Source organism: Bos javanicus, chromosome 19 (genome assembly GCF_032452875.1).
Source record: "Bos javanicus breed banteng chromosome 19, ARS-OSU_banteng_1.0, whole genome shotgun sequence".
NCBI classification, from domain to species: domain Eukaryota; kingdom Metazoa; phylum Chordata; class Mammalia; order Artiodactyla; family Bovidae; genus Bos; species Bos javanicus.
In genome coordinates this window covers 43,798,205-43,824,193 of record NC_083886.1, presented here as the reverse complement: position 1 = coordinate 43,824,193, position 25,989 = coordinate 43,798,205, and the positions used below count along the sequence as shown (strand labels likewise).

General features: G+C 53.3%; 2 protein-coding genes across 7 annotated transcripts in view; one reads left to right on the top strand and one right to left on the bottom strand.

Annotated features, from left to right (window-relative positions):
* The window catches only part of STAT3 (signal transducer and activator of transcription 3), a 75,830-nt gene extending 72,972 nt beyond the window's left edge, over nucleotides 1–2,858 (top strand). For all 5 annotated transcript variants that reach the window (XM_061391841.1, XM_061391845.1, XM_061391843.1 and 2 more), the window contains one exon: nucleotides 888–2,858. In XM_061391841.1, coding sequence (XP_061247825.1) covers nucleotides 888–943 — 56 coding nt within the window. In that variant the 3' untranslated portion in view covers nucleotides 944–2,858. The remainder of the gene's footprint in view (nucleotides 1–887) is intronic.
* STAT5A (signal transducer and activator of transcription 5A) lies at nucleotides 2,762–25,305 on the bottom strand. 2 transcript variants are annotated; one of them, XM_061391832.1, is made up of 19 exons: nucleotides 25,147–25,302; nucleotides 24,173–24,310; nucleotides 23,692–23,848; nucleotides 22,515–22,604; nucleotides 19,341–19,515; nucleotides 14,013–14,143; nucleotides 13,630–13,781; nucleotides 13,029–13,184; nucleotides 12,444–12,623; nucleotides 10,893–10,980; nucleotides 10,663–10,785; nucleotides 10,022–10,114; nucleotides 9,369–9,575; nucleotides 8,568–8,662; nucleotides 8,353–8,483; nucleotides 7,778–7,933; nucleotides 6,981–7,032; nucleotides 6,588–6,695; nucleotides 2,762–5,587 (listed from the first exon to the last, which is right to left on the bottom strand). In XM_061391832.1, exons 2-19 carry the CDS (start codon nucleotides 24,298–24,300, stop codon nucleotides 5,425–5,427), a joined length of 2,385 nt encoding a protein of 794 aa, XP_061247816.1. In that variant the 5' UTR covers nucleotides 24,301–24,310; nucleotides 25,147–25,302; the 3' UTR covers nucleotides 2,762–5,424. The 2 variants fall into 2 exon arrangements, with proteins under 2 accessions (XP_061247816.1, XP_061247817.1); XM_061391833.1 differs by having other exon boundaries at nucleotides 5,498–5,587; nucleotides 6,549–6,695; nucleotides 25,147–25,305.
* Nucleotides 25,306–25,989: the final 684 nt, after the last annotated feature.

Genomic DNA, 25,989 nt, shown 5'->3' with positions numbered 1-25,989 from the left:
AATCCCCCTGCTGGACACGTACCCTGCTGCTGCTGCTGCTGTTGCTAAGTCGCTTTAGTCATGTCTGACTCTGTGTGACCCCATAGACGGCAGCCCACCAGGCTCCGCCGTCCCTGGGATTCTCCAGGCAAGAACACTGGAGTGGGTTGCCACTGCCTTCCCGCATATACCCTGAGAAAACCATAATTGAAAAAGACACATGTACCCCAGTGTTTGTAGCAGCACTGTTTACAATAGCCAGGACATGGAAGCAACCTAGATGTCCGTAAGCATTTGAATAGATAAAGAAGTTGTGGTGTGTACATAGGTACATACATATATATGTGTATGCAGTGGACTCACCCATAAAAAGAACTCATCTGAGTCAATTCTAGTGAGGTAGATAAATCTAGAGCCTGTTATACAGAGTGAAGAAAGTCAGAGAAAAACAAGTTTCGTATATTACCATGAACATAATTTCATATACATGGAATCTAGAAAAACAGTACTAATGAACCTATTTGCAGGGCAGACATACAGAACAGATTTTGGACACAGCGGGGGAAGGAGAGGGTGGGATGAACTGAGAGAGCGGCATTGCCATACATCCTTTACCACGTGTAAAGTAGATAGCCGGTGGGCAGCTGTTGTATGGGCACAGGGAACTGAGTCTGGAGCTCTGCGACAGCCTAGAGGGGTGGGTGCCCTTTCAGAAGGCAAGACCCCATAGGGAGGAGAGAGAATGTGAATTCTCTACCCCTTCTTGATGACTGAGGGGCAGGGGCAGGAGACTGGATGGCAGTGGTGGTCTGAGCCCCGTGCCCCAGAAAGCTAGGGCTGTGTGCCCTGCCTGCTGTGGGGCCCAGGCAATTGAACTGGCTCTCCCCGTGTGTGTCCCCTTCTTCCAGAGTCCCTCACGTTCGACATGGAGCTGACCTCGGAGTGCGCTACCTCCCCCATGTGAGGAGCCGAGGACGGAGGCTGCAGAGAGATGACGGATGCGCCAACCCATGTCCCACCAGCCCTTACACAGCCTAAGCCCAGATCAACTCAGCTCCCAGCTTTGCGGTTCCAGATTTTTTTTTTTTTTTTTTTCATCTCTCACTTTAGCTATCTCTGAGCAATCTGGGCACTTTTTTAAAATAGAGAAATGAATGAATGTGGGTGATATGCTTTTATCTACATGCAAATAAGAATACACGCTCCACAACTGTGATCAGGGGATGTGGAAGGGGCGGCGAGAGGGAGAAAGAGGAAACATCTTTTTTTGCCCTCCTCCCCCGCCCCCCGGCCCCTTTCTCAGCAGCTTCTTGTCGTTGTGAGTCAAGTGCCTCCTGGTGCCAGCTGCATCCTTCTGCCTATTCTGTAAGCTGATGCCATGGGCAGCCTCTCGCCTCATCCTCCCGGCACCACACTTTCAACCTTGCTAACGTCCAGATAGATGCTAGGACTTTCAAAGCCCCTAGGTTTATTTTTAATCTTCAGTAATTTTTTTTAAGGGCAAAAGACACTGACTGTATTGGCATAGCTTCCTCTGTATTTAAGAAAACTCAGTTAATTTCCTCCTTGGTGCTTCAGATATTCAGCTTTCTTCAGGCCGATAATTTATATAACCCCTGACATGAATTTTAGATCCAACCCTTAAAAGATATCTTCTGAAGATGCCTTTGGTTTGAAATAGGAAGGTTGAAGGAGACCCTAAATATTTTAGGATTTTTTTTTTAATAAAGTTTTTATTTCCCCCTTTAGCATGTTGGCCTGTTTGTAGGTAAGGCTGGGCAGAGGGGCATTTACAACCTGATCTCTCTTTCTCCCTGGGCTTCTCCTGTTGCCAAGCTTGGGTGGGTGTCTTAGAAGGGACAGGACAATTCTTCCTTTTCCCATCGACCTGAGCCCCTCTGCTGGGTGGCTCCTTCCAGTGTCTAAAGGTCCCTTGTCCTGTTTGCTTTACGCACCTGGTCTTGGGACCTTTTCAGATAAGAGGGAGACACAGGTTGAACACGAGTCAGACTACAGACCCCCAGTCGAGGGTCTAGTTGAGCTCAGGGAATACAGTTCTTATCCCAGTTCCTTGGAGATTTCCTGCTGCACCTGTAATCATTTCACTCTGTCAAGCCAGGGGCAAAGGCTTAGTGATAAGCTCGGGGTCTGTCTGTTGTGTGAGGGAATGTACACTCCCACCTCCCCCCAGCACTGGTGACTGTCTTCCCCCTGTAGAGGCCCCACAATTAGGCAGAACAACTGCATGTACTGTGCATCTCAGAACATAGGTAGCATGTGGGATGGTCTCTGATACGGGGCCTCTCAGACCCAGAAGCATGGCTAGATTGGGTCGGCTACAGCCATCTTGTCTCAGTTGACCAGAGTTTCTAGGGATGCTTTGCGTTACACCCAAATTCGCCAATTTTTGAAGGGGATAAGACCTCTCCAAGACAAACAGGGGTTGACAGGTAATGCAGAGAGATTCCCCTCCAACTCTCTAGATGGAAATAAGCTTAACATGAGGGACCTGGGGCAAGAATCCTGGCTTTGCTGGAGCAGAAATCGTAAAATCCGTGGCTCTTAGGTCGTATGAGTATCTGGTTTTAACCCTGATATTAGCAAAAGCCCTGAGAGGAGCTGAGACCCTCCCTTAAAGAACCTGCCTGCATTCTCTCTGCCAGCCCCCTGTCTAGCCAAGGGATTCCCAAGGATGCCTAACCTACCCACAGGGTGGTTTGTGAGATGCTGTCCTGGCCACTGCATTCAAATTCCAATGTATACTTACTTAATAGTGTAAAAATTTATATTATTATGTTGTGGGTTTTTTTTTTTTTTTTTTTTTGTATATTGCTGTATCTACTTTAACTTTCAGAAATAAAAGTTATAACCCTCCCATAGCATGGCAGTTCTGTGTCTGGCTGGGGGCTGGGTTGGGAGGGGAGTCCCTCTTCCCCTGCGTCAGTTCTGAGGGGCCTCATAGGCTGAGCCTGGGTCTTGCAAGATGGTGGCTACCCCATTCCTGGGCTGGTGATCTTAGCTTCTCATGCTGGAGCTGATGGGGCCCACCTCTGGAGCACGGAGCATCTACCCTGCACCCCATCTTACATTAGCCACCAGCCTCCAGCTCAGGGGTACCTGGAGGAGCCAGGGGTACTACTCCTGGTGCACAAAGGCTGCAGAGTGAGGCCTCCTGTCTCCCCCTTCCTACCTCCCTCCTCTCCGCGACAAAGGCTGCAGAGTGAGGCCTCCTGTCTCCCCCTTCCTACCTCCCTCCTCTCCGCGACCTCCCTCCCTTCCGGGGCCTTCACAAGTCGCGGTGTCCTGTCTGGGGTCAGATAAGCCACCTCAGGGGGTTGAGGGGCAGACACTCCCAACCCCTAGGCCTCTTCCACAGTTGGTTCCATTATCACTTTCTCTTCAGTTCGCTCCATGGGGACGATCGTCAACACTCAACGGGCCTCGGCTACGGGCCCCGGGCCGTGGGCGGTGATAACTCACAGACCGAGGCGCCCACTGGCCTGGCTCCCCCGCCCCGGCGCCGAGCACCATGGAGACGAGCGGGTGCGGGAGATACGCGCCGCCTCCCCGGGTAGAGATGCGGCTGCAGATTAGATGTGATCCGGGCTCCGTGGCTGCCTCCCCTCCCGCCCACCCGCGCTGGGCTCCTGCGCCTCTCCGGGTGGGCTGCGAGCCCCTCTTCCCTTGCTTTGAGCCCCGAAGAAACCCTGTCGTAGGCCCTTGCTCCCCCGCCCCCAGGCCCTGGCAACAGTCCCTGGACTCTCGGTGCCAATGGGTCCAAATGGGGAGACCGTCCCAGCCTCAAAAATCAACCGCTTGAAAACGCAGTGGCAGTGGAATGGTGCCACCTGCTGGTCTCTGGAAAGGGACCCGGGGAGAAGGGACTGCGGGGAGGCTCCTGCAGCGCTCCCCGCTCTCCATGTCCATCCAGCGGGGTTGCCAGCCGGGTTGAGAATGGTGGGCGCTGGCCTTCAGCTGCCACCCTCCAGACTGCTTATAGCAGCAGCTGATAAGGGCAGGAGGCGGGGACCAGAGTTCTCCCCTGCTCCCGCTCCCAGTAATTGTTGTCCTGGCTTTCCCCAAGACAAGTTCTTTAGTCTTCGGAGAGGCACTGCAAGTATTGGGGTGGGGAAGGGGGGTGGAGTGTGGTGCCCTTAAAAACCACAGAAAAGGGAGCAGACTGCAGGTTACCGCACCAGCTATGCAGGAGGAAAGGAACAAGAGAACTCCAGCTGTCCCCATGACCCAGGAGCCTTACCAGCAAATTTACGAAAAAAAAAAAATATTTTATTCAAAAACTGTTTACACAAATGTGTAGCCTATGTACAAAGTACAAAAGAATCCTGCTTCTTGTCCCCACCTTCCTTGAGAGATGTTTCAACTTGGGACCCCTTCCAGGACTCTGGCTGTCAGCTGCCCTGGGGCTGCCTGTGGGCGGCAGCTTCGGCGGGAGGGGCCTTCTCAGACCACAGTCAGTTATGCAACCGCGAAGAGGCCCTATTCCAAGTTCCCCCTCCCAGCAGAGTGGACCGCCATCAGCTTTTACCCCTCCCTCCTCCAGACTCCACGGGCGCACAGCAAGTCGCTGGTGCTGCCTCTTGCTGCAGGTTTTTTCCAGGAGAGGGGATCAACCCTGCAAGCCCTGGACCTCTCCCCCCCTCCCCCAACTTCTTCCATAGTGAGCAAGGTTGGAGACAGAGGCAAGGAAAGGCTGGGGCCAGATGGAGGGAATGGGATTGGGGTCGGGGGAATGAAGAGCAGGAATGTGGGCAGCAGCATTATACACATGAAGCCGGACCCCCCTAGCTGGGGGCCAAGAGGCCAGGGAACTCCAGGCCCGAGGCAAAAGACCCCTTTCTGCTGTGTTTAGGGACATAACCACAGCCTAGACAAGCTCTCAGTTCACAAAAACTCTGGAGTCCCTATTCAGGAGATAAAGTATAAAATTTCACTCATCACCTCCCTCCTGAGGGGAAGAAGCAAAAGACCAACACTGTACCAGAGCAGATCCACGCACACAACTGAGAGGCGAAGCTGCTAGCTAACTCAGGAATAAAACTTGAGCTTAGAGAAATTACCTGTCTCCTTTCCCTTCGCAAATAATTCCATTCAAACAGCTGCTGAGCAGACTAAGGCTCTGGCAGGAATAGGTCTGCCTGCCTGGCGTACCTGTGACCACAGAAGCGGCTTGGTCTCTCTCCACAGACAGACCCAGTGAGCTCTTGGAATGCCTTCATCTGAAGAAGAACAAGGCAGCCACACACCTAAGACTGCGGAGGCGAGGTGGGCACACCTCGTACACAAATGCGCGCACATCTACATGTGTACATGGGCTGCCTGCAAAGGCATCAGTATGCACAGAGATACAAATACAAAATCACAATGAATAGGACCCTGCACACTGGGGATTGTTTCCACAGAGGAGTGCAGTGTTCCAACAAACATTCAGGACAGCGAGCCTCTGCCGGGGGTAAAGAGACCAGTGGGCGGGGGGAGAGAGGGCTCCAGACTGTCCATTGGGCGGCGGAGGAGTTCTTCCACGTGCCGGGCCACATCCATGGTCTCATCCAGGTCGAATTCTCCATCCTGGTCGAGCACCGGGTCAGGGCTGGGAGGGGGAGAGGGGTATCAGAGGGAGCTGGCCTGCCGCAGAGCCCCAGGCTCCTGGGGGACAGCGCCCAGCCTGATCCCCGTTCAGTCTCATGGGAACAGGACCTGCTCTGGCTAGATGCCCGCACCACCAAGCTGAATCAGTCAGTCACTAGTTTGTCGGAAGACACCCCGGTTCTAGTCTCATCACTCACAAGCTCACTGAGGGATCTCAGGGAATTCATTTCCCCTGTCCCTGCCCTCCTCTGTAAAAACAGGTGGTTGGGTGAAGGAGCTCTGCCCATGAGATCTCAGGCACGAGACACTGAGCACCTATGAAGGCCTGGGCCTTTCAACCACGTTATGCCAATCCCCACAGCCACTGAGGAAGAAACTGAGGCTCAACCATGTTAGGAAGCTTGTTCAGAGCCACCTGGTAGGCAGGTGGAGTCAGGAGTGGAATTCCAGTTTTGTGACTCCCAAGCCTGTGGTCATCCCATGGCAGTAGGCCACCCTTGGCTGGAAAGAGAATGAATCTTCTTCTCTGGGAACTTCAGAGAGGAGAGACATGTCCTGTTCCCACACAACTCCTAAGAACCACCACCACCCAGAGATACTCTGTATCAAGCCATTACAACAGCCTTACCTGGGCTAAATGCATTACCTGCAGTCTCTTGCTTGAGCCTGACCCCAGTCCCATGTGGTAGGTACTCTTGCCTCCATTTTACAGATAAGGAAACTGAGCATCAGAGAGGCTCCATAATTTCCCCAAGGTCACACAGCTACTCAGCACCAGAGCAAGGGCCCTGCTATTTCACAATACTCTGTGCTCCTGGTTGGCTGATCTCATCCACCCTGCACCTGGGCATATACCCAAGCCCACCTGGCCTGGGTGGTCTCAGACGGAGAGGAGCTCTGGTGTCCTTGCCCATTAGCCCTCTGGGTTCCTCCCCCCGGAGCTGCATGAGAACACAACCTACTTCTGTGGGTACATGGAGCTGCATGAGAACACAACCTACTTCTGTGGGTACATGTTATAGTGAGGCTGGGGGCACACGGCTGGGGAAGGAGCCTGGTCCATGTAGGTGGCGTTGCTTCCAGCAGAGTCTGCAGAGGCGCTCACAAACCTGTGGGAGGAAGCGGAGCCTCAGCGGGGAGGGGCTCGGGGGCACCTTCGTGTCTTTCTCAGGTGTGGAAGGACAACTGGCCCCTGAGCCTAGGGCTCCGGTGCAGGGGCGGGGCCCTGGGTACCCGCCCCTTGTGACCACGCCCAGTTCCCCTCCCCAGGGCGGGGCCAAGTGGGGTGGGGGAGGGAATAGGAGGGGAGGCGGTGGGGGGTGAGGAGAGCCAGGTGGAGCCGCGGGGAGGAGAAAAGAGGCAGCAGGAGACCAACGCTGGGCCCGGACACTTACTCAGGGACCACTTGCTTGATCTGTGGCTTCACGTATCCGTCCACTGCTTTAGCTGCCGAGGGTGGGGGGGTGGGGATGGTGATGAGAACCAAAGTCACTGGGAGCTCCCAGGGGAGTAGACACCGCCCTACGCAGTCGGCCCCCCCCTCCCCACTCCCCACAATGCCACGGGGCTCATCAGGGATAAGATTTCCCACAGACCCATTGAACACCTGCTGACAGTCACCAGGTGACCCCCCAGACCTCTGGTTTCAGTCTCATCCCATGTCCCACTTCCTTTCCTGGCCCTTGGCTTCCTCTCTCCCCGTCCCCACCCCTGCCAAGGAAACAGAGTCCACACCGAGGAACAAACCCAACCAAAGGAGTGGGGCCAGGTTGAAGAGAAAAAAACCTGTCCATTTTGCTTCCTACCCTCAACTGTGAGGGCAGGTTTGAGGGTGGAGAGGGGTGAGAGCAGTTGATTAAGATGGGAGCTGTGCATTATCTGTGGGTCTGCGTGATCCTGCTCCTCCCCCTACACTGCAGCCGCCTCCTCCTCCAAGGGCGCAGAAGGGAGTGCACTCAGTGTTTGCTTTGCAGGGAAGAAAGCTAGGTCGGGGTTTCCGCTTCATGGGCCTGTTGCTTGTTCACAAAACCTAGGATGGCCCTGGGTGCACGGAGCCCTGAAATCCCCTCTGCGTGCCTTGTGCCATCCCACGGACCAGCCCTCACAGGGGAAATGGCCCCTGGGCTCTTCCTGGGGTGTACCCGCTGCTTAGCCCCGGGAGTGTGTTGGGAGGTGTGTTGGGCAGACGCACCAAGCACAGGAGTATAGTACTTGGAGAAGACCTCATCCTTGGGCCGGTCGGGAAACACGTAGATGAGATAGTTCAGGTCCCCCAACCTGTCGGCCAGGGATCGGATGGAGAAATCCCGCGTGGTGAATGGCTTCAGATTCCACAGGTTACGGTCAGCTGTGAAAAGGCCAAGCTCATTTTCACAACCCACTGCCCACAGGAGGATTGGAGCTGTAGGGCTGGGGGCCAGGCTTGTGGAGACATCCAGGTAAAAGCCTGCACTGCTACCCCACCCCTGTTCTCAGCACAGGGCAAGGAAGTGACCACGGGCGAGCAGATACCAACAAGTCTGGGTCAGGACAAAGAAGGACTCGCTCAGCAGTTCTGGAGGCTGTGGGGGGTAGTGATGCTAGGTTCTCCCAAGAGGAAACCAATAGAGACTGGGTATTTGAACAACACTCCACCCACCCTCCAAGCTCAGTTCCCATCTTTCCCACTGGACCCCTTCTAAGGATACAGGCCTGATGGAGAATGGGAATGAGGAAATGAGAAACAGAGCCACTGGGGCGGGAGTGTGGGCAATGCACGGAACTCACGAGAGTCAAACTTCCAGGCGATGGTGATGCCCCCAATTTCTGAGTCGCTGAAGCGCAACAAGAAGGTACCGTCGGGCTTGTTGATGAGCAGGTCATGGGCCTGTTGCTTGTTCACAAAACCTAGGATGGCCCTGGGTGCATGGAGCACAGAGAGTCACTGCTGGGCCACCAGCCACTGTCCCTTGAGCCCCGACCTCCCACCCGCCGTGCCTCACCCGTCATTCCAATGGGGCTTGTGATGTTTCTTCAGCACCTCCATGACCCCGTCGAACCACTGCCAGAAGGTGTAGTTCCAGCCGGGCAAGTTCTCCTGAGGGTGCCCGGGAAAGCCCAGGTTAGGGCTTGTGTCCCCATCATCTCAGGTGGTCCAGGGAACACTTGGTGCCCCTGTGTCCTCACCCAGTGCCTGTGTGCCAAGTCGCTTCAATCGTGTCCGGCTCTTTGTGACCTTATGGACTATAGCCCACCAGCCTCCGGTCCATGGGATTTTCCAGGCAAGAATAGTGGAGTGGGTTGCCATGCCCTCCTCCAGGGGATCTTCCTAACCCAGGGATCGAACCCACGTTTATCTCCTGCATTGGCAGGCAGGTTCTTTACCACTAGCGCTACCTGGAAAGCCCATCCTCTCAGACACAGGGATCTGGGACAATCCCATGGAGGGGGTCAAAGGTGCAAGAAACTGTCCAAGCTGGATGAGACCTCCAAAGTCATTCCTGCCCAACCCCTTCATTCTACAGATGGGAAAAGTGCGATGCAGAGAACAGAAGGGGCCTGGCAAATGAGGTAACATGTTGAGGACCAGAGCCCGGGGACCCTGACTTCCAGCTCTGGGTTCTTTCCAAAGTCTTGCCTCGGGTCTCATGGCTGTCTCCACTCCTTGGGGCACCAGCCCCCATCTCTCCTGGTTGTAGGAGAGGGGTCTGGGGGTGGAGGGGGCCCATGGACCAGGTGCCTGTCTGTGAGGTGGGGAGGGGTAGAGATAGTCCCAGGCAGGCAGCAGGCAATGCGTCCCTTACCCGGTTGAACTGGGACCAGGACACGGACATGCCGTTGTAGTCCTCGAGATGGCTGCTGCTGCTGTTGAACAGCTTCTGCGCCAGGAACACCAGGTTCTCCTTGGTCAGGCCCCGGTTGCTCTGCACCTCGGCCTTGAATTTCATGTTGAGCGCCTCGCACAGCTGCGGCCACAAGACTTTGTCGGGCACCGCAAACGGCACCCTGCCCTGAGAGGGAGAGAAGAAAAGGGAAAAGATTGAGGGAATAGGAGATATTTACACACACACACACACACACACACAGATACCAAGAGGCAGAGGGGAGTGAGAAAGATCCAGGAAAGGAGACAAAAACACAATGGAAAGAAACGGGGGGCAGGAGCAGAGGGACGGGTATATAGGGGTAGAGACCCAGAACGGAGCCCTGGGAGCAGAGATCAGGGGCCAGATTCCAAGCACCAAGCTCACAGACCTAGGAGACCCCAGTCCCGTGACCTGGAGCCCAGACAGAGCTGAGGTCGTGCTGAGGGCAGGGCGCTCACACCAGCTGCCCCCTGACCACTGGTTTGGCCCAAGGGTGGGAGAAGACCACTCAGCAGGAGCCCTGGGGTTGGGGCTGGCCCTGGGAACCTCTGAGGGGCTGGGGCTGAGGTGGGGGTCCCACGGGGACTCACCGGCTCAGCAAAGGCATTGTCCCACAGCACCGTGGCAGTAGCATTGTGGTCCTGGCTGCCATGAACGATGACAACCACGGGAAGGGACAGGGTCTACGGGAATCCAGGGAATGAGGGATGAGGGCCTATGACCCTGGTCTTGCCCTCCACTTGGGGGAGGCACCTGACCGCCATTCCTCAAGCCCCTTCCAGCAAAACCAAAGCAGAAATAAACAAAAAACACAGCCCATTTCTTTTTGGCCATTGCCTCAATCCTGAGGGTGGGTGCCAGATTGCTGTCTGTGCTCAGTCACTCAGTCGTGTCCTACTCTTTGGGACCCCATGAACTCTAGCCCGCCAGGCTCCTCTGTCCATGGTGATTCTCCAGGTAAGAATATTGGAGTGGGTTAACTCACAGGGGATCTTCCCAACCTAGGGATCAAACCCAGGTCTCCCACATTGCAGGTGGATTCTTTGCCATCTGAGCCACCAGGGAAGCCCAGGTGCCAGATTACAATCTAGCAAATAAGCACCAGCAGAGTGAAATTAGGTTTTCTGAGAGCATCATGGGGTAACTGGACTGAGCGTATGCAAGGATTCCAGTCTCTGGCTTTCCCAAGTCAGCTGGGTGGCCTGCAGGGGACAGGGGAGCCAGGCCTCACCTTCACCTGGAACACAAGCTCATTGCTGCCAACACTGAATTGAGACTCAAACAGGACCGTGAACTTCTCTTCCGTCACAGACTCTGCACCTCGCCGGTCAGCTCGCTTGATCCTCTTGAGGGACTGCAGGGTGGGAGATCAAAAGGGGACGAGGGGAACGTGGCAGGTTACGAGGACTCAGGACTCAGCTCTGAACAGACCTCCCAGCTCGGGCCGGGCCCTGTCCTCACCATGTTTCTGAAGTGGGCGCTGAGGGTGCCTGTGGCCTGGTGATACTCCATCACACAGCAGTTGTTCAGGATCTCCCCGCTGCACTCACTGCCAAGCAGAGGGGAACCCGTCTCCGCTGGGCCCAGGCCCAGAGCACTGTCCTGTATGCACCCTGGGCCCCAGCTTCTCCAGAAGGCCCCACAGCAGCCCCTGACCCCTCCCCTAAGAGCGTTCCTCTGGGCTGTCTTTCCTCATCAACCTGAGAGCATCCGAGCAAAGCCCCAAGGGTGGGGCCAATGTTAAAGTTCCTTGGGCGTCAAGATTGACGTGGGGGCCTTTGGCAGCTTCTAGCCCACTTGACATAAAAATCATGACCTCAGCCTAACAAGATCCATGCCATCAACCCCTGCCCTGGCCTCACTGGGCTCCCCTCCCCTCATTCAGAACAAGCAAGCCCACAGTATCTTGTCTGTTTGCTGAACACACAAGCTCAGTGCTGCCTGGGGACTCCTGTACTTGCCTTCCTGTTACATTCTTTTTTTAAGTAATGCATTTTGCACTTTACTATTTTTTAAATTTTTTAAAAAGTTCTGGCTGTACCCCGAGGCATATGGGACCTTAGTTTCCCAACCGGGGATCTAACCCATACCCCCTGTATTGGAAGGTGGAGTCTTAACCAGTGGACCACCAGGCAAATTCCCCTGTTGCATTCTTGACTTTCTCATTCAGGTCTCCACTCAAATAGATCCTCAGAAAGGCCCTCCTTGGCCATCCATGTGCTGTTGCAACATCTATCCAGGCGCTGTGATATTGCTTGGCTTTAATTTTCTGTCTAGACTCTATTGCCTTCTGACGCTGCCTGATTTTTAAGAGTATATGACTGTCTTGTTCCCAGCCCAAAGGCAGGCTCTAAGAGAGTGAGAACTCTTCGTCATCTTCGTCATCCTAGCCCCAGAGCACACAGTGGGCCTCAGTACTCAGGACCCAGTCTCTCCCCTCACTCATTCCCGCCCTCCTTCACTCACTCCCACGCCCTTCACGGGTGGCCTGGCCTAATCCCAGGACCTCACCCCGGGTTCTCCATCCACCACGCCCTTTGTCTGCTCCTCCTCCAGACAGGCCCGTGTTCTCTCTGCCCGAACGTCTGCCCTCTCCACGCCCGTTCACCATCTCCTCCTAGTCACCCCGCAGCCTTGAAACTAGCTGTCATTCTGTCCCACCCCCTCCATGACCCACTTTCATGGTGCCCCAGTCGTCTCTCTTTTCACATGCCAGCAAGTAATCAATTCTCACGTCTGCTGCCTGCTAGCCTAAAGGTTGGGCCGTGATGGAGCCAAGTTTGGTGTGGATCCCAGCACTGTGCCAGTGCTCAGCACAGATCCTGGGATACCCTAATAGTGAAGTCCTTGATTTGCTCTGTGTGCGAGGAGTACCCCCAGACAGACAGAGTCATCTGTCATTGCAATGCGAGACAAAGAGTGGGAGGCCCCGTGTGTCCTCATCACCTGGGACCCCAGCTACAGAGCAGAGGCTGAGCTGGGGGAGGGCAGATGAAGGAGCGGGCAGCATACTTGCGGGTGTTCTCGTTCTTGAGCAGTGACTTGGCCTGCTGCTCGCTGATGATGGTGGCCTTCACCTGGGGGGGGTTCATGTGCACGTTCAGCTTCCCGCCCACCAAGAGGCGCACGGTGGCCGCGAACTTGGTCTGGGTCTTCAGGACCTGAGGGGGCTGCTTCTCGATGATGAAGGTGCTGCGGAGACACAAGGGACAGGAGATACTTCAGGGGACAGGACTCTGGCCCCACCTTCCACGTGGGGAGGCTGCCTTGCACCAGGCTGAGCAGGTGAAGGGAGGGTTTGCGGGCAGTCCACCCTCCCTGGGGCCACTGTGAGTCAGGGGAGCTGGCGGGAAGGGAGGCAGTGAAAGGAACTCAGCAGCTGAAAGGAGTTGCAGGAGACAAATGCCCGTGTAGTGTCCACGAGAAATACTGGGTGAGGTCGACAGCAAGAGGCCATAGCAACAGGGGATGGAGAGGGATGGGAGGAGGGTGTGAGGCAGAAACTGAAGGATTTAAGCCAGAGCTCCCCATCTGCAAAGACCCTGCTGCCCCCCACCCAGGGCAACCAGATGGGAGCGGGGCGTGGCCAGGAGTCACCTGGTCACCAGGGCTGAGATGATGTCAGTGATGGTGGCGTTGACCTCAGCCAGCATCTCCTCCACGGGGCCGGGGATGGGCAGCTGCTGGCAGAGGTGCTCGGCTCTGCGGATCTGCTGCCGGTTCTGCCAGATGATCTCCGCCAACTTCTCACACCTGAATCCGAGCCCCAGGGCCCAAGGGAAGGACACGGGCTTCACCCCCATCCTCCAGGCCAGAAGCTGGCAGGCGCCCAGGCGGGGACAAGGCCCACACCCAGCTCCACCCCCAGGAAGGCCTGGTGCCCGAGCCACCTCGCCTGTGCACTGGGCACAGCAGAGATGCCCTGCCTTCCAAAAAAACCAGAGAAACACCCAGGAGGAGCGACACTGACTGGGGTCCAACCAGCCTGAGCGCCACTTTGCCACCTGGCCCCACCCCAGCATCCTCCCAGGGGAGGGGGCACAGAAAGGGACACCGGTGTCAGCACCAAACACACCACTGGTGGGATAAGACCCGTGCCCAGACAGAGGGAGCCAGCTGCTCATGTAGACGTGGGCGCAAACAGCAGCTGGCAGCACCACTCTGCTGCCTGCCCCTCCCCGCCCCACACCCCTGGTACCAGGACTGTAGCACATCCAGGCTGCCCTCGGGGGGCCCTCCGTTCCCTGCCAGCTGCTGCCGCCGCTTCCACTGGATCAGCTCGTCATCCAGGATGATGGTCTGCTGCTTCCGCAGCAGCTGCAGGGTCTTCTGGTGCTTCTCGGCCAGCTCCTGAGGGTCGGGCGGTGGCTCAGCCGGCCCTTCTGGGCTCTCAGAACAGCCCTGCAGGGCCTCCTCCTCCCAGACTGACTCTCCCCCTCAGGCCCCATGGGGAAGAAGGCCCGGGCCTCCTGCTCTGCTGGGTCCCGCTCTCCTCCTGGCTCTCTGCCTCCCTCAGGGTCCCCAGGACAGCTCAGGGTGTCACTGCCCCTGCGGGAGGGGAGGGACGCTGAGCCCACTCACCACGCGGTACTGCTGCAGCGTCTGGGCCTCGCGCTGCAGCCAGGCCTCCAGGGACACCTGCTTCTGCTGGAGGGCCGTCTCCCGGCTCAGTCGCTCCTGGGGGTTCAGCTGGGCCAGCTGGGCAAACTGAGCTGGAGGAGGGGACAGGACACCACGACCATGACCTCCCCGGTCCAGCCGGGAGCCCATCTGTTCTGGAGGCAAGACCCTCAAGGGGACATGTCTGACCAGCGGCCAGTCAGGTTCCACAGCAACGGGGCCCGTAGATGAGAAGACTCTGGCCCCTGTGGCCCGACTCTGAGCTCCTCTCAAGGAGTGGGGAGATGGAAGCCTGGGGGACAGCTGAGGAGAAGCCTGCCCTGGCCAACCCCCTACTTAGCCTGCCTCACCCAATGCATGGTCTGGCTTGGAGCCACCATGTCTGGTCTGAAGTGAACCCCGCCATTCACCAGGTGGTGAACTTGGGCAAGTCACCCCACTCTCCTATGCCTCAGTTTTCCCATCTGTAAAAGGGGAGCATCATGAGGCATCTACTTCAGCGGCTGCTGCTAAGTGATGAGACAGAAAATGCTCAGGAAGCTGCCCGGCACCATTGGCCCCCGAGGGAAGTCAGTTATGGTTAATGGGTTACATGAGGGGGTGAAAGGCAGATGGAGCAGCTCTCAGCCCCAACCTCATGGGCACAGCCTCGTGAGAAGCCTCTGGTCCGTGGGCTTTGTCCTGACTACCAGGCTTGGCAGCCTCTCCTCAGGGAAGGGGGTTTTCTTCAGGCGGTGAAGGTCCCTAACATGCTTAACCAGGTTGGTCACTGTGAGCTCAGCTAACCAACCGGAAATGAGACACAGAGAGAGTCGGGGCCACTGGGGACACAAAAGCAGTGAGATTCTCTCAGGAGAGAGAGGCAATTTCTCTCCACACCAGCTCTCAGGCCGCTCATCAATGGCAGGAATATGTAACCAGGCCTCACTGACTCCCTCTGCAAACAACCTGTGATGAAATACTTAAGACACAGGAAGTAGAGAGGATGATACAAGAAACACCTGTGTATCAAGAAGCCACTTAAGAAATCAGGCACTTCCATGGTGAAGCACCCGTACCCCTCCCCTGCTGGTAACCCCATCCCTCCCTCCACAGGTAACCACTGTCCCCAGTGCTGGCATCCTACGCTCGCCAATGGCCTTTCTGAACATCCCAGGGACCTCACTGGGGCTGAGTCTAGAAGACGTGAGCGTCAGTCAGCAAGTCTTGGTCAAGCTCCTTGCAGGCCTCTGAGGGCCATGTCACATGGCCAAGACCCGGTCCTATGGACACACAGGGCTGGGACAGACTAAAGCAACTCTATTCAAGAGAACTTAGAAATATGGCTCCATTCTGACTGCAGGGGACTGAGCAGGCAAGGAATGGAGCAGAACAATCTGGACAGCCACTCGGAATCCTGCCACCCACAGGGAGACAGTGATAATCCCAACACCGGGACCTGGCTTCCTTATGCAAGTGACCCACTTAAGTCTCTCCTGGCAAATTGCAGAAGCTTCTGGGAAGGACGCCAGGAGACGTGAGGCAATTGTCTGCTCCACTGGAGGGAGCTGAGACTGCCCTCACACAAACAGATCAGTCATCTGTGTTTCTGATGGGTGCACCTGATAAATGAGACTGAACTGACATTGCATGATGGGGACAAACCCAACCTCACAAGTAGCAAACAGAAAACCCAAGAAGCGGATCATCCATTCTGTCAGCCAGTCAATGGCCTTGGGTAGAAATAAGAGCCTGAATCTCCTATTCCCTAATCTTGGAAAAGGGCTGTCTTTTCTTTCACGTTAATCTGGGATGGATTCAGATGTAATGAAGACCTGCTTGAATCATCCCCCCAACTTTTATTCAATGCCTGCTAAGTCTCAGGCAATGCGTTAATCTCAAGATACAGAAAATACCCATAGGGTAGGGTAGGAGGAAAGCTTAAATGGTTAAGTTAAAGCAGCATCTTTAAAAATTTAAAGAATTAAAAGGAAGAACAGAGGAACAAAAAACCAAAAAGGGACAAAACAAAATAAATATTAAAATGTGGACCTCAGTAGACGGGTATTTAACATTACATTAAATATTAATAAACTGAACACCTCAATTAAAAGCAAAGATTTTCAGAATAAATACAAAAAGACTCAATTATGTGCTGTCTACATTTCAAATTTTAAAAAGCATGAATAAAAAACTGCAACTAGAACTGCCATATGACCCAGCAATCCCACTGCTGGGCATACACACCTAGGAAATCAGAATTGAAAGAGACACGTGTACCCCATTGTTCATCGCAGCACTGTTTATAATAGCCAGGACATGGAAACAACCTAGATGTCCATTAGCAGATGAATGGATAAGAAAGATGTGGTACATATATACTCAGCTGTTAAAAAGAATGCATTTGAATCAGTTCTAATAAGGTGAATGAAACTGGAGCCTATTATACAGAGTGAAGTAAGTCAGAATGAAAAACACCAATACAGTATACTAATGAATTTAGAAAGATGGTAATGATGACCCTATATGCGAGACAGCAAAAGAGACACAGATGTATAGAACAGTCTTTTGGACTCTGTGGGAGAAGGCGAGGGTGGGATGATTTGAGAGAATAGCATTGAAACACCTATATTATCATATGTGAAACAGATCGCCAGCCCAGGTTTGATGCATGAGACAGGATGCTCAGAGCTGGTGCACTGGGATGACCCTGAGGGATGGGATGGGGAAGGAGGTGGGAGGGGGGTTCAGGATGGGGAACACATGTATACCCATGGCTGATTCATGTCAATGTATGGCAAAAACCACTACAATACTGTAAAGTAATTAGCCTCCAATTAAAATAAATAAATTAATTTAAAAATAAAAAATAAATAAAAAGCATGAAAAAATACATTGTGTTAATATAGAATAAAAGGCTGAAGGCATTATATTTGACCCCAGACAAAGAGGGATACCAGAGATCAAGAAAGCTATTCCATAATTATTAAGGGGTCAATCAATCAGAAAGACATACTAATTATAAATAACTATAAACATATATGCTTCCCTGGTGGCTCAGACAGTAAAGAATCTGCCTGCAATGTGGGAGACCTGGGTTCGATCTGATCTGGTCCAGCATCTGGGAAGATCCCCAGGAGGAGGGCCTAGCAACCTACTCCAGTATTCTTGCCTGGAGAATCCCCACAGACAGAGGAGCCTGGCAGACTACAGATCATGAGGTCACAAAGAATTGGATATGACTGGGAGACTAAAAGTGAAAGTGAGTGAGCTCGCTCAGTCGTGTCCGACTCTGTGCGACCCCATGGACTGTAGCCCACCAGGCTGCTCCATCCATGGGATTCTCCAGGCAAGAATACTGGAGTGGGGTGCCATTTCCTTCTCCAGGGGATCTCCCTGACCCAGGGAATCAACTGAGCGAATAAGCATGGCATAAATATATATGCATCAAATAATAAAGCTTCAAAAAACATAAAAGGAAATATTTACATAAGTAATCGGAGAATTACACAATACAGTAGATCTTGCTACCTCTCTATCTATAGGAGCAATTAGGCAAAAATAAATCAATAAAGACATGTATCAGTGGTTCCTAAAGTGTGAGCCAGGGACCCCTGAAGGTTTCCTAAAACCCTTATAGGAGGTCCACAAAGCCAGAACTATTTTCATAAAATCATGACTTTATTATTATTTTTTTAATCATAAGACTTTATTTGCCTTTTTTTCTTTTATTCACTTATAAGTATACAGCAGAGTTTTCTAGAGGCTATAAGATATGTGATATTACAACAGATTGAAAGCCAGATCCAGCTATCTCCGACTAAGCCTAACATTAAAAATATTTGTAAAAATGTAAAAAACAATGCCACTCTACTCACTAAATTATGTTTGGAAAATATAGATGTTATTGGTTTCTCAGTTTGTTTGTTTTTTTACTTCATTATGTTAGCATTATATACAATGTTAAATACATTAACATTATTGAATTTATTATTGCTACTTTTAAATGAAACAACTTCAGAACATACATTCTTTTCAAGACCACAAAATACATTCATCAAGATAGAGCACATGCCGGGGCCCAGAACAAGTCTTCATAAATTTAAGAGAGGAGATCATATGCATATGTTCTCTGACAACAATAGACCTCAGCCACGAAATGAAATCAATAATGGTATGACATCTAGAAAAAACTCAAATATTTGGAAATTAAACAATATACGTCTAAATAGTGTATGGGTAAAATAAACAGAAGAGAAATTAGAAAATATTTCAAATTGAATGATAATGGTATACAGCATATCCAAGATGATGAGATGCAGCTGAAGCATTAATGAGAGGGAAATCAGTAGCTCTGAATATATACATTAGAAAAAAGAAGGGTCTAAAATCAATGACCTGAGGTTCTACCTTAAGAAGTCAGAAAAATAAGAACAAGGAAAAGGTGGCTTCCTGTTCTCACTTAGATGGGGGTGATACAGCTCTGGGGTCAATTTGAAGTGGAGGAAGATGAGTCATGTTTCAAGGCTCTTCAAAGCGTACCGTAAGGACACTTAGTGGGGTTAATTCCTTCTGGGTTAATTTTTCCCCCACACCCTAATCATGGCAGCTACTAGAAAATTATAGACCTGGGAGACAGCAGAGTTTTCCACTGTCGCGTCCTCCTCCCGTAAAGCTCAAGAAGGGGCATTCCTGGGGTTCCACCTCTCCCCAGCCTGGTTCAACCAGGGGACTCCCAACCTAGGTTTTCCCTCTGATTGGGGAACACTGTCCACATTCATTCATTCTTTCACCGAGATACAAAATACTGGTTAATAAAATATAGGGATTTTATGAATATCTCTAGTTAACATCCAGTTCTGCAACTTACAAGAAGCCCAGGCCAAATTGCATGTTCTCTTTGAACATCAGTTTTATTATTTGCAAAACAGGAATAAAGAATACTGAAGTGGGGAGCCATTCCCTTCTCCAGGGAATCTTCCTGACCCAGGAACCGAACCTGGGTCTCCTGCATTGCAGGCAGATTCTTTACTATCTGAGCCACCAGGGAAACCCCACTTAATTCTTAGGGCTATGGTAAAAGTTGTGTTGAATAACACAGTCGTATTGAGTAAAGGTTGTATTGAATAAGGGTTTAGCCTGGAGCCTGGCCCACAGCAGGGGCTCCATCACTGGAGCCGTTACTTGTCCCAAGCTTTGGGTAAGGCTCTGGGGAGACAGACATGGACCCAGCCCCAACCCTGCAGGAGTTCACAAAGTGGTCTCACTCTGGTCCTCCAGACATGCACTGCCCTCCCACACCAGGCTCACCCTGGATCCTCAGGCTCTCCTGATACTGGATGATGAAATACTCTTGAGTCTGCTGCAGCTTCTTCAGCTCATTCTCTGTGTCCTGCGTGACCAGTCGCAGTTCCTCAAATGTCTGGTTGATCTGAAGGTGTTTCTGGGACATGGCATCAACCAGGATCCCAGCAGAAGAACTACCCTGGAGACATATCAGGGGAGGGTGCAGGCAGCAGTGAGCTGGGCAGTGAGGATGGGAGAAAAACCTCAGGCCTTGGGGAACACCAATACTACAGACCCCAGACACCAAATCTAGAATAAGAAGGAAGGGTACTTTGAGTCAGAAGAAGAGTCATTTGCCAAAATAGGGGTGTAGGGGGTAAAGGACGAGAAATAGGTGACCTGGCAGACTCTGGTAGAAACTTCTGTTGCAGTTCTGACCTCCATCTGAGTACCCCACACAAGGTCCATTTGAGTTCTCTCTGGAGAGACTAGAACCCAACCCATCCCAGGAGTTACCTGAGTTTTCCTACTAAGGATGATGGCCCCTCATTTCAGTCATTCACTGACCCCATGCCATGATGCTAGATGCTGGGGACATGATGGGGAACAAAGCCATGTGAACATACGTTCTGTGTCCTCACTAAGACCTCAGGACTGAGGGAAGAGTGTGAACTGCTCATGGGTGGAGTCCTGAAGACCCCCAAATGAAGGTACAAGGAGGCATCAACAAAGGCTTTGTGGATCCAGCCATTCAGCTAATCCGGTTGGATCTATTCCTTCAACCAAGTGCTGTTCTTGTTTTTATTTTACTTACTTATTTTGGGCTGTGCTGGGTCTTTGTTACTGCTCATGGGCTGGCTACTCTCTAGCTGTGGTGCTCATTGCAGTGGCTTCTCTTGTTGCAGAGCACAGGCTCTAGAGCTCAGTAGTTGTGTCCCACGGGCTTAGGTGCACCATGGCATTTGGAATCTTCCGGCACCAGGAATTGAACCCATGTCCCCGCCATGGGCAGGCAGATTCTTAAGCACTGGGCTCCCAGGGCAGTCCTCAACCAAATTTTTAGGGCCTCTCCAGTAAACTGCTCTCAGAATAAAACCCAAACTCCCTTCACAGCCTCCACGGCCCTAGCCAGGAGCCTCTGCCTACCCCACCCCCAGCTCCCTTGTTGCTAAACCACACTGGCCACTTTCTGTTCCTTGGATACGCAGGGAGTTCCTGCCTCAGGGCCTTTGCATGTTTTGTTCCATTACCCTGGAACATTCTGGCACTAAATCCTCCTGAGGCTGGCACTTCCACTGGCACCTTTTCAGAGTGACCTCTTCTGAAGAGTTACATTAAAATAGGACTGCCCTACTGAACGTGTCATGTTCCTGCATGTTCTTTCTTGTCTGCCTCTCTGCACTAGAAAGTGAGCTCCCTAAGGACCAAGACTTTGTCCCATTTGGTGCACAACAAAATCCTCAAGGCCCAGAACGTCAGAGGTGTCCAAGAACAGCTTGATGACTGGAGGACTATTTTTCCCCCAAACATAACAGCACCTGCCTTGTAGGCAGGTATTTCTTAACTGGAACCGGACTCATTCCTACGTTTACAGATAGCTCTGTAATTGCACCAAGTCAAGAATTGTACCAGTTAACCCTCTGTGACCTGGCTTCTGCCCAGTCGGCTCCCTTCTTCCCAGTATCACTAAACACTTAAAATTCTTCAAATGTCATAAGATGGCTTGTGCCTTCCTGCCCTCATATATACTGTTGCTATTTATTTATTTTGCATTTTCTTTATTTCTATTTTTGGCTGCACCTTGTGGTATGTGGTATCTTAATTCCCCGACCAGGGATCAAACCCATGCCTCCTGCAGTGGAAGGTGGGGCCTTAACCACTGGACCACCAGGGAAATCCTACTGCTGCTATTTTTCACTAGAAAACTCATTCCACCTTCTTCCTCCCTCTTTCCTCATTACAGTCAGGCATCTTTGTCCTCTGGACACCCTCCCCACTACTGGCCAGCCTGCCCCAATCTGAGTTGGGTCCTTTTTCCATATAGGCTGACTTAGCACTCAGCAGAGTCCTAAAGAATCTATCACAGCCCGAATCCCTTTTAGGTGGAAGCCAGGACTTTATCTGTTTCTCCCATCCTAGTCCAGTGTCAGACGCACAGCAGGACCTCGATAAATGTTTACTGAATGACCTCTCAAATTCTTGATATCAGTGTCCACCACAAGTAAATAATAACTATGACTTCACTTCAGGCATTATTCTGTGGTCATTACCTAAGGGATATCATTTAATGAAATTCATTTTGCTTTACTGCGGATAATGTACCATTTGCACCACTGTCCAAGCATATGTCCGAGATCTTTATGATTTCAGAACCTGGGGAATAGGTCCCTGCTCTGCCTCCCTGGGCCTTGCTTCTCTGAGCTTGCCCAGGTTAATTCTTCTGACACAGACCTCCATTTCTCCTCATAGACCCCGCCAGAGGATATTTCTTCTTTTGCCCCGGCCTCATTTATTCAATGACAAATCTTTTCCCTAGTGATTTGTAATGCCATCTCTGACATAGATTGAGTTTCCAGATGTGTATATGTTTTTAGGGCTTCCTCTTCTTCATTTGTATATGTCTGTTCTTTGCTCTGGGCTTCCCCGGTGGCTCAGTGGTAAAGAATCCACCTGCCAAGGCAGGGGACACAAGAGATGTGGGTTTGATCTCTGGGTCGGGAAGATCCCCTGGAGTAGAAAATGGCAACCTGCTCCAGTATTCTTGCCTGGAAAATTCCACAGACAGAGGAGCTTGGCAGGCTACAGTCCCCAGGGCTGCAGAGAGTCAGACACGACTGAACGATTAAACACACAGCACACATCCTTTGCCCACATGGTATCTCATTTAATCCTCGAAATAGCCCTATAGAGTAGATACTGTGACTGCCCTCATTTATAATAGGAAAAAATCGGAGGCTCAGAGAGGTGAAGTAACTTGCTCAAGTCGCACAGCTAGTAAATAGAGCCAGGGAGTGGGGGCTCTGTGTGTGTGTGGGGTCAGTCTAAACCTGCATGTAATATGGCCTCTCACACTTGCCTGTGTATTTTATTTCTTTGGTGCTCTCTCTTGCCAGTATTTATAAAACAGAGCTGTGTCTGGAGAGGAGAGCAGGTGAAAGGACTTCTCAAAATCTTTCCCCAAACCCATGGGACACTCACATTGTTGGCTTCTCGGACCAGCCTCTGTTCATTGTACAGAATATGGCGAATGCAGCGCACCAGCTCCATGGGGCAGCGGTCGTACGTGTTCTGAAAGAATCCAACAGTGGCTACCAAAGGCCACCCTCTGCTCCCACCATGCCCACTGCAGTGCCACCCACTCCTTCCTCTCCTCCAGCCTATGCCTCAGCTTCCACTCGGAAGCCTCAGGAACTGCCACCAGAACCTCTATCTCTCCTTGACTTGATTTCCCCTCCCAGATCTTCACATTCGGTTCACACTGCATTAGAAAGCCACAGGTTACAAAGTACTTCCAATCTGCCATCTCCTTTGACTTGTGCATCATAGAAACCCTATAACACAAGCAGAAACCATTATCCTCATTTCACAGATGAGAATACTGATGCTCAGAGAGATTGAGTACTTGTCCAAAGGCAAACAAGTGAGTGAGCAGATGACTCAAGACTCGGGGCATCTAATGCCAAGGTCAAGGTACTTTCCATTATAGTCCTGGCTCTGGGTTCCTATTTTACTTCCCTTCCCACACCCCCCACACCCCAGGTTTCTTCTGTTTCCTGCCTCCTTTGGGATGGACTTTTTATTTCCTTGGCACCCTCCTGCTTGTATTCAAGAAGGCTCTCTAAAACTTCAAGTGAGTTCCAATAAATGCTCATCTATGATTACCATCCACATCCCTTTCCTATTTCCACAAAAATTTCCTCTTTCCCCTTTACTCCTTCCTCCCACACCCTCACCTTACATTAAACCCTTAATTCAAGGCTCCAGGACAACGCTGCTCCTCTCGCATGCCACTTGCCCCAAGAGAGCTGTCTGGTTGCCCATCCCCTCCTTTCTAGAATCTGTCGGTGTTCGTTTCTCTCACAACAGAATTTTGACTCAGGCTACTCCCATCCCTTCTGCCTGATCTACCCAGAAAGTGCTTTCACCCATCCCCCTTCTCTTGGGGACAAACATGCCCCGTCTCTTACTTTGTCATAGGCTAAGGGAATCTGACAGGTCTGATTTAGAAAGAGGGGGTGGGGGAAATTGAAGCACAGATAAGCTCAGGGTCATACAGTGAGTCAGTGGCCAAACCAGGAAAAAACCCAGGGGTTCTGGTGCTGGAAAGAGAAGGCCGACACTGTTTCCCTGCAGACGGCTTGCAGCTCACGCCCACCTGGAGCTGCGTGGCATAGTGCCCCAGCTTGATCTTCAGAAGGAACCCGTCTTCCCCGACTTGGTGCTCTGCCTTCTTCTGCAACTCCTGCACCAGGCCCTCCAGGAGCTGGGTGGCCTGGGCTCGGTCCTGGGGATTGTCCAGGTCGATGGCATCCCTTAGCGCAAGGCAGGAGAGAGAAACCTGCTATGGTGCCTCCTCGGATGAGGAGGTCAGGTACCAGGAAGGACGGGAAAATCCCAGGCTCCTGCCCACAAGACTTGCTCCCTGCAGCTCCACAGGCATCAGAATCTAGAAACATCCCCTCTCCCCTCCCAGACTCCCATTTCCCTGTTCCCCTTTCCCTGGGACACCACCCCTTCCACACAGTGAGGGACATCCAGGATCAGAATCTCCCCAAACCACCAAGAGGAGACGTAAAGGCCAAGGGGCCTTGATGGTTAGCGACCAGCAGGGCAAGGCGCCGGGCAGGGGCACCTACCACGGCTGGCTCTCAATCCACTGTGCCAAGTAATGCCGGACCTCGATGGGGAAGTGCTGCCCGTATAGCACCTGCATCTGGCGCAGGGCATCTCCCTGCAGCTGCTGGGCCTGGATCCAGCCCGCCATGTCCGTTCACCTAGGGCGAGCAGAGCGCTGAGGAGGTGCCTTCTCGTCACAGGCGTGGACTGGGCCTGCCCCTGGCCCTGCCGTGCCCACCCATCCCTGGACCGCGGTCAGGCCAGGCCCCTCCCCTCCCACAGACACGCTTTCCTGTGCGGGAAGAAAGACGGTGAGGAGGGGAAGGCCGTCCTTCCCTCCAGCGAGGAACCCGCTGAGGCTTGGGGAGGGGCTCCCGAAAGTCAGGTGCCCTCCCCTTCTTCCTCTCCCCTCGCCCCACCGGGGCTTCCCGGGGTGGGGGTGGGGGGAACAGCTAGAAACTGAAAGAGAAACTTGATGGCGGAGGCCCTCGGGCCCTCTGGGGAGGACTGCAAACACCCCCTACCCTGCTTCGAACCCCGAGTCTCAGTTTCTGGGAACGCGGGGATATTCCAGCCCAAAGCTAGGGCAAGGCCACCGAAGGTTTCCCCTGGACGGCTCGGCCACCGCTGGCACGTGGCTGGGGTGTTTAGGAGGGAGGGCTGGGGAGACAAGACACTCCCTCTCTCGGGCTGCGCCCCCCGCACCTCGCTGTGCCCCGACGTCTCCCACTGTCCAGTCCGACAGCGCCCCCTGCCCACCGAGGGCGAGGACGGCGCCCACCCTCGGCCTCCTCCCTCCATCCGCGTCCCGCGTCCCTAGTCCACGCGGCGCCGAAACTCCCCCTGGGTTCCAGGGACCGTCCCCAGCGCCCCTCCGTCTGTCGGGCTCCGGGGCCTGCGGGGCGAGGACCCGGGCAGCAGCAGCAGCAGCAGCAGCAGCAGGGTGCCCCCTCTGGGCGCGCGTCGCCGGGGGCGCGCTGCCGGGGCCACCCACCTGGTCGTGCCGGGCGGTCCGGCGACGGGGCCGGCGCTCGCTCCCGGCCGGGGCTCCTGGCGGCGGCGGCGGCGGCGGCTGTTACTACAGGAAGGAGCCGAGAGCAGCGATTTCCTCCTCAAAGGTCAGCTGCCTCTGACAGACCATACACAGCGCGCGAGCTCTCGCCAACACCCCTCCCAGCCTCGGTCGCTCTCTCCCCGCCTCCGCCCTCGGTGGCTGGCTCCCCGGCGAGAGCACGGCTGCGAGGCGGGGCGGCGCCGAGCGCGGGGGGCTGCTCCGACGGCGGGGTCCCCCGGGAGTCCCAGCCGGCCCTCGCCGGCGACCCCGCGGAGCTGCCGCAGACCGTGCTGGGCAAGAGGGGCGGGAGTGGCTGGAGGATGGGAGTGGGAGGGCTGGGAAATCCCGGGCTCTGGAAATCCCAGCGCGGGGCCTCAGTTTTCTCATCTGTCAAAAGGGAGGAGGAAAGGGTTGGAGCAGCTGGAGATGCGGGCGTTTGTCATCTTCTGAGCCTCTAGATTTAAGAAGTCTAACGTGTGTGTGTGTGTGTGCGCGCGCACGCGTGTGGGTTGGGGACACAGCTTTTGTGATCTCAGAGGCAAAGCCGTATTGAGGGGAAGGCCTGGGGATTCCAGAGATTGCCAGCTCACCTAGAGGCCCCCCTGCCCTGCCCCTCCTTCCACGACTTTTCTGTGCACTCCCCTGCGCAGCAGAAACAGGAAAGAACCTTGGCAGTCAAATGTTTCAAGCCCTGGAAATTTTGCAGATGAGAAATGGAGTCCAGAGGGGTGAGGGGGCCTTGCCTAGGGTCCCACAGTGGGCAGAGGGCCAAGTCGGCAAACC